Genomic DNA, 14269 nt, shown 5'->3' with positions numbered 1-14269 from the left:
CTTTGCTAGGCATAGTTTGTAGGCCTAGAGTTGAACTCATTAAACATGCACACAGAAAATACTCCTGCATTTCCTTAGACACTTGCAAGATGACTCACATCCCCCCTCACCCTGCCCCCCACCCCAATCTCTAAAGATAAAGATTCAACATAGTAGTTTCAGCATTAAAATGAGATCATACACATTACTTCCGTTGGGGTTAAAGCCTTATTTCTATGCCTTTTTTATATTTAAAAAACAAACAAACAAGCAAAAAGCCCCAGAACCCCCACAAACCAAGGATACTTAGAGCTTACCCATCAATCACAGAATATATTCTTTACATTAATGCAGCAGAGGTAACAGCATAATAGTTTTTGTCACGCAAGAACATTGTTTTCCCAAACCCTGGACCCTGGTTGGCTTACCCAAATCCTCCAGCGCTGGCTGCTGCTGTACCCTCGCCGAACACTTTGCCTCCCGTTGAGCCCAGAGGGCTTGAAAAGGTTGGGGCTGAACCGAATGCTGGCACCCCTCCAAACCCAGGGGATCCCCCGAAAGTCGGAGGGCTGCCAAACACTGGAGCAGCACCGAAGCCACCTGAGCAAAACAGAGGCAAAAAAGGGAAAAGAACATCACGTAAACAATAATGCAGAAAGAGAAAACAAAATCTAGATTTCCAAGTAGACAATCTCCATAATGGGGGTGTTCATCTTATCATGTGGACACAGCATTATTTATAAAACTAATCGCCACAAAGCTTCCAAACTGCAAGGTATTTTGTTACAAAAGACATGGACAGAAGTGCCTGAATGCATGCAAAAAAACTGCAACTGAGTAAGAGACTATCCAGAAGAAAACCACATTCTGGGTCTCTTGAACATTTGAGCACAAGATCAACTCAATCCCCAGAGCTGTACTGGAAGGTGGTAATATATCGTGCATGCACTTGCACACTGTGAAGGAATGTCCACTTGCTTTATATAAAAAAGACCAGTATCTTAATCGTGAGATAGCAAACATGCACAATAACCAAGTTATAGTAAAAATACACACAACAGGTGCTAGACTGATGCTTTTATTATTATTATATTAAAAAAAAAGACATACCCATCCTTCATCATAAAACTAGCACTCCTTACCAGAAAAAAAGCTTAGCTTATGCAGTCAGTTTTAAAGTAAAGTTCTGCTCATCACCATTTAAACAAGTTACTATCCAAAGGAACTGCATGTAACAATGCAGAATGAAAAGTCTCCTGTAAAGGTCACCTTTGTGAACATTTGCTGCTGTGGTTTGGTTGCAGTGTTTTACTCTGGCTTCTAATCTAAAGCTGTGGAAGGACATACAAGTGTCCTGTGGACAGAATTTCGTGCATGCAAGTACTTAAACTGGAAGAACTCCCCAGTGCAATGGACAAGTCTCCCCCATCTCTTAAGATCAGAGGGTAGATAGCCAGCTTGTTTTTTAGGTGCTCCAGTGATGCAAAAAGATTCAGGAGGCAGGGTCTTATCTAATCCTGGTTTAAGTGGTGGAAACTAAGATGCAATGATTAAATGCCAGGTCAGTGGAACTGCACGATTCCTGCAGGGAATCAAGAACTGAACTCTGCTGTTGGCAATTTCTGCTTGGGGTTTAGTTGCCTTCTGCAGGTCTGAATGGACTTCTACCCAGATTATTTTATTCTATGTTCATCTGCTGATATTATTTGGCCTGTTTCTAACTGACATTGTGGAACATGAAGGACACCTGCCCTTTTGTTTGACTAGGGATGAGGATGGGATACCACCACACATTTTAATACCCTGGGTGAAATTCCAGTCCATGTCAAGGTAATGGATACTGTTTGGCTGTAAACACAAAAGGTCTGGGAAAAAAAAAAAACCCAATGCTAGGCCTAAATTATTTAAACACAGATCAGATATCTTGTTACCTCTATCTCTAGGGCATTAGACTATTTATCACAGGGGCTGAAGCTTTGCTCAGCATACGGTCTCTTCTGCAACACCTATTAACATGTTTCACTTTCCTTTCTCCACTATTTGTAAGTGGTGAAACCAGGACAAAGGGGGATTCAAATCAAGTAAACCTTTCCACTGCAGCTGGGAGAGGAAGACACACTATTCATTTCAGTATTTAGCAAATATAACCAGAGGAGAGAAGGCTCTGAGGGGCTCTGTCAGAGTGGATGTGCCTTCTGCAGAAACCTCTTGAAAATCCCATCTCAAGAATTTTGAAACCAAAATAATAAAAAGCAAGGAAAGAGTCACTGGGTGAATGAAAGAAGAACTTCCTTCAGGAATGCCTTTCTCCTCCTCTAGTAAAAATAACAGATGGGAGGTATGCCTGAGACAAGAAACTCAGTCCGCTACCAAGTGGAATGCAATACTTGAGAGACACTTTACAAATGGCTGTTGGATCTGATAGCATCATCATTACGCTCTCACCCACTTCACTAACATGAGAGCACTGCTACTGCCAAAGCAGAGAGTGCTTCCTCTCAAAGCACTGCTTCTCCAAAGGGAGCTCTTGAGCACCATTGTCTCAAGACAACTTCAAGGATGACCAAGCCTCCCCTACTTCCCCAGTGATGAAGCTTCAAAAGACACACTTGGAGCAGAACAACTATCTTCATCAGTGTTCATTGTAAGAATGGTCTGAGGACAGAGAAGAAAAGCTTTGCTCTGCCTGACCCTTTGGGCCTCCATTTTTGCCTGGTAATTAACAGAATGAACATTTTGCCATTCAGTTCTAATGAACATATCACAGTCACCACTACTTTTGTGGCTCGCTCTTTGGGCAGATGACAGTAAAAAGAAAAGAAGTTTTGTGAAATTTCCAATATTTGATTCAATTAACTCAACCAACAGAGAGGACAACAGCTCAGCCACAGAAGAAAGTATGATGACAGGTCAGACTGATTTCAAAAGAGAAGGACCTGAAGCATGTCTGATATGAATTTTATGAGGAAGCTTTCCCACTGTAGACACTTGTGCATTCACTCACATGAAGAAATGGGGACAAAAAGGGTTACAAAACCCATAGTGAAGTTTGGAAGATAATATTCCAAGGAAGCATCTAAAATAGGAAAAATTTATTCAGTTCCATGTTCTGTACTCTTCATTGTACGGTACATAGCTCTCTGCTCTTAAACTGCAATGGGAATTTCTGGAATGAACACCTGAAAATGTAGTTTACTGGATGCTTTTCTGCACAAGAGATTGTAAATCTCTGCCTTGAATCCACCAGCTAAAGTTCCATTCACTAAGCCATTACTTATTTTATATTTGTTGTTTGGAGGCAATTCCTGTACATGTACTGAGTCCAGGCTGTAGACATCTATATGGTATAATACTCTACTAAATATCTCTCAGGTAAGTGCGGGCGTTCATAGTGAGTGGATTAACAAAGTACCTGCTTTGTTTGGACTGGAGAACCCAAAGCCTTGAGATGCCACGCTTCCACCACCAGAGCTGAAAGTGCCCGTAGGCTTCTGGTCTCCAAAAGATGAGCTGCCAAATCCAAAAGTCTTTGCTCCGCTGTTTCCAAATAAGCTCGAAGAATCTGGGGAGATGAAGAATACTTGTGAAGCTCGTATCAGACAGTATTCTACATGACACTTCATTAGCTGGATCAGAAGAAAGGGAAATGCCTTTTACTTCCCCAACCCCCAAGCACAAAATGAACACCACATTGAAAACAGCACTCTGCACAGAGAAGCCAAGTTTTCCCTTATTCCTACGGGGCTTTGTAGTTCCACGAAGATCCATTCTCGATCTGGTGGACCACTGACAACCCTTTATTGCTACAATCTAGCAAATCACAGTGATGGATGATTTGTTTAGTTGCATCCTGTGCTGCAGTCGCTAAAAGACGATCCCTCAAGCAAGAAGTCACAGCAGCTAGAATCAGTCTCTTGTAACAACACAAATATCAGTCCACCACAAATTAAAGATTCTCAGCTATTTTGGCAATGGCCAGTATTTCTTAACATGACTATCTGACAGGACCTTAAAATAGGAGCCAAACTTTTCCAGCCTTACTGAGAAATAACTCAAGTTTTTAATCTTTCACAAGGCTGCACAGAGTTTTAGCATCTAGTGGCAGGACACAGAATAACAAAAGCTCTTCTCTGGTGAACCATCTGTTTTATTTCATCACAAAACCCAGCACTGCAATAAAGGAGGACTAAATTAGCAAGGTTAGGGAACTGACCTCAACCATTAATCCCAATGGATCATTAAAGATGTAATAAAATAAATGGATTTGCTCTCCCAAGACTTGAAGTGCTACTTCTAGCCACTTGCAGCTAATTCTACAGCTTTCCTTTGTTCCCCTGCTTTTATGTCTTAGACACTGCTTCCCCTACTTTGTGCTTTCTACCTGCTGGACTCCACCCCTTCTGTTTTCCCCTTCTGCCAAACTCAAGTCACAAGTGATGAAATCACAAAGCCCGGCAGTCTCATTAAATAAAAGCCACACTTAAGAAATCATTATGAATAGCTTTTGTGACACCAAAATCCATGTAACAAGTGCAGATCTGCAATAGCTGCACATGAAAGGCATGAGAACGCCTGCTAGTATTTCAAACTAATTGCTACAGCAGACAGTGGCATACATGCATCTCAGCTCAAATTTTAGAATATTACTGAGACCTGTTAGCCCAAAAACCTCAAGACTAGTGTGTTTTTAACTTGACTCTGGCATTTTAAAAAAAATAATCATTACACTAATAGACAGTGATTGATTCTTGCCTTTACTGTTAATCCTTCATAGCTTCTAGAAAAAAATTCTAATAGTCCCTTAAAGTCCCTGGTGCAAAGGAACCTGAGGGTAGCTTTAATGTATTCTTAACTACTTTTCATGCATCCTTTTGTTAGGTTGGTTGGCTGGGCAAGAAGCAACATGTGGGAAAGTTGGTGTGGCGCCTCATGTACAGATTGATTTCGCTGAAACACCCATACGGACTGATGTCTTTTAGCTGACAACTGGAGGAAAAGAAAGGACAAGTGCCGAGTTCCTCCTCCCAAAGAGGGCTTTAACACAATTCCTCTCATCTACCCAGCTTTCACAATGCTTGTACAAGTTTATCTGTGAGAAACCAACCCTGTCTATCAAACCTGGATAAAAACTGATAAAAGGAACTCTATAATTCTGCTTCCTTACCAAAACAGACCACATCTCCAAACCAACACTGAGCATATTTATTTTTCTTTACTACATCCATGTGACTGAAAAAATTCACATCTCCTAGACACAAAAAATGACTGAGAACTTATCCATATATTATAGCAAGTTTTGATAAAATATCTTGCATGTGCTGCATAAAGATAGCCATTTCTACGACAAAGCTGATGAAACCGCTATCCATCACATACTACTTAACTTGGTTTCTCTTGAGCATAGGATTCTTTACAATTTTTACAGTGTTAGGGCAGATGAGAAATAATTAAAGCTTTCTAACTTCCAACCAAGTTGGAAGCAGAAATTCAGTGACAAGAATTTAGAGTATTTGATTTTAAAGAACCATTTGGCCAAGAATTCCCTACAGTATAAATTCTTCACACTTCTTGCATCCGCTTGTTTGTTTCAACAGCTTCCCTACTTGTTTTCCACAAACCTAAAAGAAAAATTCTGGATTACACATCATGCATACTCTCTGTCTCTGCTACCCCCTAGAAGCCTTTCATGTTAACACAGAATTTACTCAAAGACAACTAGTGGCAGAAAAGCAAATGGGATCACAAAAGCAGATGGAAATGACAGTACATTTTCTATTCTTGTTTTGTTCACTTACTCTGGGAAGCTGCAGATCCAAATCCTCCACTGGAGGAACTGAAGGGATTCTTATTGGCTGCATCCTGACTTGGCTTTCCTCCCAAACCACTGAAGAAGCCTCCACCTCTCCCACCACTTCCAGCTCCAAACAAACCTCCACTGGACGAAGATGGCTGCTAGAACACAAAAAGGACAAAAAAGGGGATTTAAGATAAGTCACAGCAGCACAGGCCCCCAAGGCTGATTTTTCTGTCTGGCCTGTTCCTCTGGATGTACGAAGGGGCTGATGAACCAGCAAGCAATTACCTTCCAACATGTAATGCAATGAAATCTCATTTAAGTCTCAAACCTTGTCTATGGTACAGAATAATGCCTTTGAAACTTGCCCTACACTGTCCACCTTCCACTTAGCATGCAATAAAGGCAGGTGACTTACTGCATCTCTATCTTATCTGGCATGTGATGAAATGTTTTTCTCCTCATACCCCTTGGAAAACATTCATGCGGATGCTGCTGTGGTACCCACTATAACAGCAAATATCTTCAGTACAGACTGGGACACTTTTTACTAAGCATATCAAATTGGTGGGTTTTCTGTTTTGGTTGGGGGTTTTGGTTGGTTTTTTTTGTTGTTTTTAATATATCAGAAATAGGTAGGGAACGCTGAACAAGTCCACCATACATAACAGTGTCTTGTTTCTACAAAAACCAATAAATACTTGCCTGGCCAAAGACAGTGCCTCCAGTATTAGCTGCTTGCCCAAACACAGAACCTGTGTTACTAGAACCAAAACCTGCTAAGAAAAGAAAGGGAAATAAACCACCAGAACAATTACCAGGGTGTAAGACAATTCAGGGAGGTGACACTAGTCCAGAACAGGGAGAGGACAGGTCTCCCATGCCAAAACACAGGGATACAAATGATGTTACCAAACGTATGTAGGTTGGACAAATTTAAAGTATGTGCCAACACACAAATAATCAATTCCGTTGAAAGTTTATCTGAAAGTCGTTCTCCTTTTCTCTTCAGCCAACTTAAAAACAAACAGAAAATAAAAGGTCTTTTCACTTGTGGGACTGTTGCTAACAATATAAGGGAATTGAATTTCTGTTAACATTGCTATAATAATGCTGTAAGTCATGAACAAGCACTGTACCATTCTGATTGCCCTTGGGTAGGGAGGATCTGAGCTTTGTTACCTAAAGATTCCCGTTATAGATAATGAAATGTTTTGATTAAAAAAAAGAACTCCCCATTCCATTTCCCAGTTCACTTAAATGTGCATTTTGTAATAAAACTTGCATTTCTATAATTAGAATACCTTTCTCAAGCAGAGTTCACTTCCCCCAATTTAACTATTCTCTGTTACTGTAGTTAAAATGAGCAAGCAGTTTGCCTACAGTGCCATCATTTTTAATTAAATGAGCCTAATTAGTTTTTCTTCTTTGGAAATACACGTTGTCTATTATTACTACGTACTTTTCACTTTTCCATGGGAGCTCTCTAAAGATTGTACAGACAAAGCTTTGGAAAAAACCAATATATTGTAGCAATGTGGAAAACAAAAGGAGACTGACAAAGAAGGTTTGGTCTGTGTAAGTATTCAATTTAACTATGTAGACAGGTAGCTAATGGTCATGTTATTGCTAGATTTAATTTTGAGATGTTTCCAAATGCAAAAGTGGATTTAATAGGTTAGTTCCTTGCTAACCCATCACCTTGAGGGCTTAAAATTTTTTTGCCATCCCAGATTGTGACACAGTACTATACCTGGCTATACAGCCACTGTTGCACGTACTTAACGCAGCCCACTGAAGGAAGTGCTGCATCTGTATTCTTTGCCTTGATTATGGTCTCAGAGCTGCCTTGCCACTTCGGTGTAACAATTTACAACAATGTACTAGTTTAAGATCTTTTACACTACGCTGAATCCAACCCACTTATTGTGCAACAGGCAGGACAAAACAATTCAAAATTAAGTCAAGGTAGACTTGTAAGTATAAAATGAATGCAAGAGTGGGTTGAAAGGCTACATTTCAGAGGCCTACTGATGAATAGCAAAGCAGAGCAAAAGCTTCTTTGGTCTCCAACGTTAGCCTCCCTCTCACACACACTGCAGCTCCTATTCTTTCTAGTTGGACCCCCCCCCCCAAACAAACAAACAAAACCACCACCATCAAGTGCCATGGGGGGGAGGGGGGGGAAGGCATTAAAAACTGCCCTACTTTCCCCAGTGATATTCTGCTCTCTGTACTTCAGCCAGACAGCACCACTGGGATATCGCATCTCCCTGCAATTTGTTCTTACCTGAAGCCTGGCAGAAGCTGAACCCAGCAGATGATGTTGTAGTAGTAACGGCGGCAGCACTACCAAAGACGGATCCCCCTTGCCCAAAGCCAGCGTTCTGCCCAAACACTGGAGGGCTGCTTTGTCCAAACAACCCACCTCCAGTGCTGGCAGATGGCTGTCCAAAGGAAAAGGAGCTGGCGCTGTTGGTGCTAGCCGGTGCTCCAAAAACACTGCCACTGCTTGAGGCCGCTGTAGAAGCCGCTGGCTGGCCAAAGGTTGGCATTGTCCCAAACCCAGACTGGCTAAAGGTAAAACCACCTGAAGAACTGCTCGCTGGTTGCCCAAAGGTTGGTGCTTGTCCAAAGGTTGGCTGACCAAAGCCCCCGGTAGTGGTGGTGCCGAAAGCAGAAGTAGCGAAACCTGAGCTGGCAGCCTGTGTGGTAGCGGTGGCAGTGGACAAGGTACTGGTGGTGAGCTGCCCAAACGGAGAGGATGCTGTGGTACCTGCTGGTAGTTGTCCAAAAACAGATGGTGTGGAAGGAGCAGCAGTTGCATCACCGGCAGGCTGGCTAAATGCTGAGCCAGAAGAGCTGGAACTTGGAGGCTGAGAGAACACCGAGGAGCCTGCAGAAGTGGGGGCAAACACAGAGGCACCCACAGCTGGACTTTGAACACACGTAGCAACATCAGAGGTAGCAGCCAACGCACTTGTGGCTTCTGCAGGAGAGGCAATGTTTGCTGTAGAGGTTGTCGCTGAGACGTTCTGATCTGGTGGGACAGATGCAGAGGTGGCAGGAGGCACCGGTGTCTTCAAATCACTTGTGGAGGCAGGAGTAGTAACAGCATCTGGGGGATGTACTGCCGATGTGGTGCCAGAGCCCCCAGAGACGGTGTCCCCGGCTGTGGCCTGGGGTAAAGCGGGTTCTTTAATGGACTCTGAAAGCTGTATCTGTGGTTGTGGTGACTGCGTCATTGGAAGTGAAGGCCCAGCTGCTACAGCTTCATTTTCAGATGGCTTTTCTGACACAGACGGTAATTTGGCATCCCCTGCACCCTTATTAGAAGTTGCAGCAGGGACAGTAGTTTGTGATGAACTCAAGAAATTTCCAAATGAGAGGGTCGTTGAAGCAGTGAGAGTAGAAGGGGTAGAGGTGGATGTGCTCATACTGTTTGCTTGCTGAATACCAAATGAAAAGGTGGGTTTGTTGCCACTAGAGCCTCCAAGATTAAATACCCCAGAAGACCCTGTGTTGGTTATCTGGACATTGCCAAAGAGACCGCCTGTGGCACTAGTACTGATGGACGGGGATGCCGTGCTAGCTGACGTGACTGCCGTTGAAGCAGCTTCTCCAGCTTTTCCTAATGACAGAGGAGCACCAAAAGTAAACCCAGAAGGTATTGTAGATACTTTAGTTGACTGTGCTCCTGCAACACTGGTAGACGGTGTTTTAGTGGTGGTCTTGGCATTATCATCTACCTGACCAACCCGCAGTCCTGAGAAACTCCCAAGTGTTTCCCCAGCTAGATTGCCCTGAAACAAGTGATCTCCTGGTTTAGATGGAGGGATATCCAACTTGCCAGAGGCTGTGGAGGGAGCAGATGTTGTTACAGCAGGTTTGTTTGACTGGGTGCCATCTGCTGAGGAGCTATTTCCTACTAAGGCTCCTGGAGCACTTGCTGGCTTCAGGGATCCAAAAGCAAACGAGCTCTCGGGGACTACTCCAAATTTGGAACCCCCAGCAAGCGAAAATGAATCGGTCTGGGTGGACTCTTTAGCAGGGGCTGTCAGTGAGAGAGACAGAAGTTATAAATTGAGTTATGGTATGCAAAGCTTATTTATCATTCTTACAATAATTGCATGTGTTAGTGCTTCACAGATTGTTAGATAGTGCTCTTGCCTCAAAACTATAAAGCCTCTGACCATCAGGTAAATGCTACTTCCATGTGCATTCAGGAGACAACAGTGACATCTGAAGCCTTTATGGAGAGGGTTGCAGTGACAAACACTGTTACTTTCATGTCATAGCCTCCACTTAACCATCCTTCTCTCTGAGTACAGACAACTTCAGCCTTTGGCTCCTATCTCTTTTTTAACAGTTTGATAAAAACATAAAAGACCTGGTTAGTACAGACCATTTGCTGTTAACACCATTTTCACCCCTTCTTACTTGGTTCAGCTAAACAATTCCTGACATTCACCAAAGAACTCTGTTTAAACCAATGGCTCAGAACAGAGTTTGGGTCATAAAAACACTTTCTGGCACTTGAAAAGTCTTCTACAGAATCAAATCTTTCTTTACAAATTCAACTATTTATAGACCACTGACCAGTTTCTAGACAGCCTGTTTTCAGCTTTGAAAGACTAGAGAAAAGCTCTCAAATGTAATTGCTAAAGCACCTCCACTTATAAGATATACTGCTGTCCAGCAGTGTGAAAGTGCTGAGGTTTTAAGGGAGACTGGACTAGTTTCATCTGATGTATTGTCATTTCGTTTCTGAGCACCACACACAAATCCTGACTTGAAGGCATTGCATTGGTGTTTGGACTATGGGTTGATTTGGACAAGGTACAAGAAATCTGCACGGAGATCAAATAACAAAGAGCAAAAGCTTCTTAGCACAGCTGGTATTATCCTTGTGTTTTACCCTATATTAAGTATATTTAAGTATATTAGTAACTGACACTGAATAACGTAGCATTTGTTTCCTCCTGAGGCACTAGATTTCCTTCTGTTCTTCTTCCATCACCAGCTAACAGAGGCAAAGGTGCTCCTACCATTTCCTGGAGCAGCGTGAAGTAACTGCCCTCACACAACGCTGTTGTTTACAAGTCTGTCTCCTGCACCTCCCACTCCTCCTTTAATCAGTGTTATTTACCTAAGCTAACTGAATCTTCAAATTTTAAGCCAAGTTAGTTCTCTCTGCTTAACGTCAACAGAGTATTAGTAGCGTTGCTGTGGCTGTGATGGTCTAAGGGTATAAGCAAGCCAAGATTTGTAAGAAAAGGTGGTATCTTTTATTAGAGCAACCAATAACATTGGAAGTGAGATTTTGACCATACAATCTCTTTTGCAAGACTGAAATTAGAGGCAGAAAGCTTCAAGAATATTATAAAACAGATGTATCAGTCCCCTTTTTCCAGACTGGGCAAATATGGTCTACCTATGAAAGAGAAAGGCAGCCTATATATCACCAACTCAATTTTAGAAGCCAGACAAAGCCATCCCAAGCATTCCACTCCCATTACTAAATGCTCCTTCCACTTAATGATAGCTTTCTGTGTCAGACCACCTCGGCAACTTTAAATCTACAGATTAAAGACAGCAGAGGAAATGACTAGGGATGTTACCCTTTTCATAAACTAGTACCTCCTAGATGTTCTTGGCAGCAAATATTTTGCTTACTCTTAATCAAAAGGCAGGTGGCCTAGATTTCTGTGCATTACAGGGCATAATCCAGCATACATATATAAAGTTATTGCAGCTACTGCAATTTTAATAATAGAACTGCAACATAAAACAAGAACCACACGAATTAGGAAGAGTAAGCATTCTCTTAGCAGGGAAGAGGTGTCATTTGCACACTCTTCCAAACTAACCTTGCGAGGAAGCAAGGCTGGGCAGCGTCGGTGATGAAGCCGCTGATGTGACAACACCAAAATTAAATCCAGACCTAGGAGGAAAGAGGAGAAAGGGAAAGAATACACTTAGCTCAAAGTGTTGAAATTTCCACCCCATGATTAACACAGCTTTGAGACTCAGATTTCCAGTACAGACTTGCACAAAAGTCAGGCATACAGGCACAAGAACAGTTTCTCCACAACTAAACAGGCAGGGAGAAGTATGCACGCAGACTGGGCTCCATTTGTTTTCCCTCTGACAAGGTTTCTAGAGGGTTAAAGAGAGTCAGAGTTCAAAGTTCTTCTGACCACTCCTCATCCTCCCATATTCTCTCCTTTCTGCTGTATGTTTCTTCCCCATTCAGCTCAGCAGCTGAACACCGTGCACCAAATCCTGATAGCTTTTGGGAGACTAGAAAGAGCAGAGGCCACAGTGGTGACTACAGTTTATTTAAAGGAGCTAAAAGGTAAGATACAGTGCATGTACAAATGGGAATAACTGGATACTACCACCCATCAAAAAGGAGATCACTCATAGCAAGACAGAAATTAAGTTTCCATGACTATTTCACACTAAAAATATTCTGTCTTGCAAAAATACTGTGATCTTTCATAATGAGCGCTGCGGTCCTCCAGAGACCTTCATTCCCTAAGGCTTTTTAAGCTTCCTCCAATTCTCAAAAACCAGCTGCTAATATAGAAGTCAGGCTGCGTAACTAAGACATCACTGACAACTGCACTGTATTGAGCATATGGTTTACAGACCGAGCCACTGCAGCCTGGGATAAAGGCAGGGTTTGTTTGCTTTTTGAATCTGAATCTCCATCTCTCAAAAGGACTAGTTCAGCCCTTTGAAGAGCACAGCAAGGCGTTTAGGTAACATCCACTTGACAAACTTGCAGAGAAATGGTTAAGACTGAAAGAAACCAGCCATTTGAAAATATGCGTGTTCTGAAATACTTAATGTTACCCACTTCATAAAGAGAAATTCACTTGAGTATTAGATAGGTAAACACGCAGAATCTCAAACAGTCATTTCCAAGGAGTCATCCCTCTCCCCAAACATAAGACATGATCAAAGTAGTATTTTTTTCATATCTGAAAAAACACTCCATAAGAGAGATTTCAGAATAACTATATGTTCATAACATGTGCCTTGCTTTGTGTTACTGTTATTGTTATAACAGAAATCACTAGATGGCATGAGGACTCTCTAGCCACCTTCATGAACAGACTGTTTTTCAAGCCAAAACATGGAATTTGTTCTGTTTTACTAAAATAAATAAATAATTCAGCAAGATTGACCATCAGCACAAATTTCAAGTGCTAATTGCGAATTCCAGCACTTCTGTCTCTCAAACCTCTGCCAGCATTTGAAACCCATATATGTATGCCCAGGTTACAAAACCCAACATCATTCTCTTTGGAATCCATCTTCAGAGGTGACAAGTGTTAATATGACCATGTTCAGGTTTGTTGTTCTTCTCTGAGAGCAGAAGCTTCCAGTGTTCGACCTCTTCTCCTGCAGCTGTAAAGCCAAAGCTCATTCTCACATGCCTCCGCACAACTTGCTAGGGATGATTTTCCTGCTACTGCTCTTTTTTCACTAAATAAAGAACAAGGTTTAAAACTAGCTATGGACTGCCTCATCTTCCTCTTCCTTAACCCCAACATACAAGATACAGCATAAATGTTGTTCTCCGACTCCATGAGAAGTGGAGACGTGCACTCAAAGACAGTCACTGAACCCAGTGCATCAGACCATGAGTGGGTGCTTTAACCACAGTCGTATTGCTCTAATCTCAAATCATCACCTGATGATGAGAAATACCAGTACACACAGTGTATGATTTGTTCACTAGTCCATTATAGATAAGCCTGACAAGAAACCCAGTCATTATTTACTCTTGATTAGTTACAGACTGAAAAAACTCAAAGCGACACGATATTGTGTCAAATTCTCACAGACCTTCAGACCTCACTCAGGTAGGCTTCCACAAACAAGAAGGTCTTCCAGAGAACTCTGGTGTAGTCCCTGCCCTCCCAATATAACATCTGCAGGTGCCATTTTACAGTATTACGCAGCTTGTAGGTAACACTTGCTGTAACAGCCAATATTCCTATTTAACATCAAATACAAAGAAATCTTAACATTCATACAGACCCCACAGAAGAAAACGAGAATGCTTTGTTAAGCTGTGCAGTTGTTGCTTGTACTGATGTCACTGTAGAAGAAGTCACAGCTGTAACTGTTTTTACCGTCCCTTGTCCTGTAAGTTACAAGAACAAGCATTACAAAAAAAAAAAAAGCACCTTGTCATCCAACTATGAGAAAAGGAAGTAGTTTGCAGATGCAGTCTGTAATTTTATCAATTGGAAACAAAGCTTTTTTGCCACTTATACCAGGTCTGATATTTGTACACAGAAACATTCCTGCTACCGCTACAATATCAGAGAACGCATGAATTATTTCAAAGATTTAAGGCAATAACATATATCAGATTAGAGCAAAGACAGGTGTCATCATCTTGACAATAAAAGTTAAACAATAAAATCAAGAAATCCTTGGTAAAATCTCTCATCAACATATCAAAATATGTTTCAA

General features: G+C 41.8%; 1 protein-coding gene across 4 annotated transcripts in view; it reads right to left on the bottom strand.

Annotated features, from left to right (window-relative positions):
- NUP214 (nucleoporin 214) overlaps positions 1 to 14269 on the bottom strand; it is a 45395-nt gene that overhangs the window by 5074 nt on the left and 26052 nt on the right. The window contains exons 27-33 of one of the 4 annotated variants that reach the window (XM_075056116.1): positions 13829 to 13934; positions 11644 to 11717; positions 8064 to 9827; positions 6479 to 6552; positions 5775 to 5931; positions 3392 to 3541; positions 408 to 579 (exon numbers count right to left, since the gene is read on the bottom strand). In XM_075056116.1, the coding sequence (XP_074912217.1) occupies positions 408 to 579; positions 3392 to 3541; positions 5775 to 5931; positions 6479 to 6552; positions 8064 to 9827; positions 11644 to 11717; positions 13829 to 13934 (2497 nt within the window). The remainder of the gene's footprint in view (positions 1 to 407; positions 580 to 3391; positions 3542 to 5774; positions 5932 to 6478; positions 6553 to 8063; positions 9828 to 11643; positions 11718 to 13828; positions 13935 to 14269) is intronic. The other 3 variants (XM_075056118.1, XM_075056117.1, XM_075056119.1) reach the window with 3 other exon arrangements.

This window comes from Buteo buteo, chromosome 23 (assembly GCF_964188355.1).
Source record: "Buteo buteo chromosome 23, bButBut1.hap1.1, whole genome shotgun sequence".
In the NCBI taxonomy this organism is placed as follows: domain Eukaryota; kingdom Metazoa; phylum Chordata; class Aves; order Accipitriformes; family Accipitridae; genus Buteo; species Buteo buteo.
The sequence above is the reverse complement of the archived record's forward strand: the minus strand, read 5'-3'. Positions and strand labels throughout refer to the sequence as shown.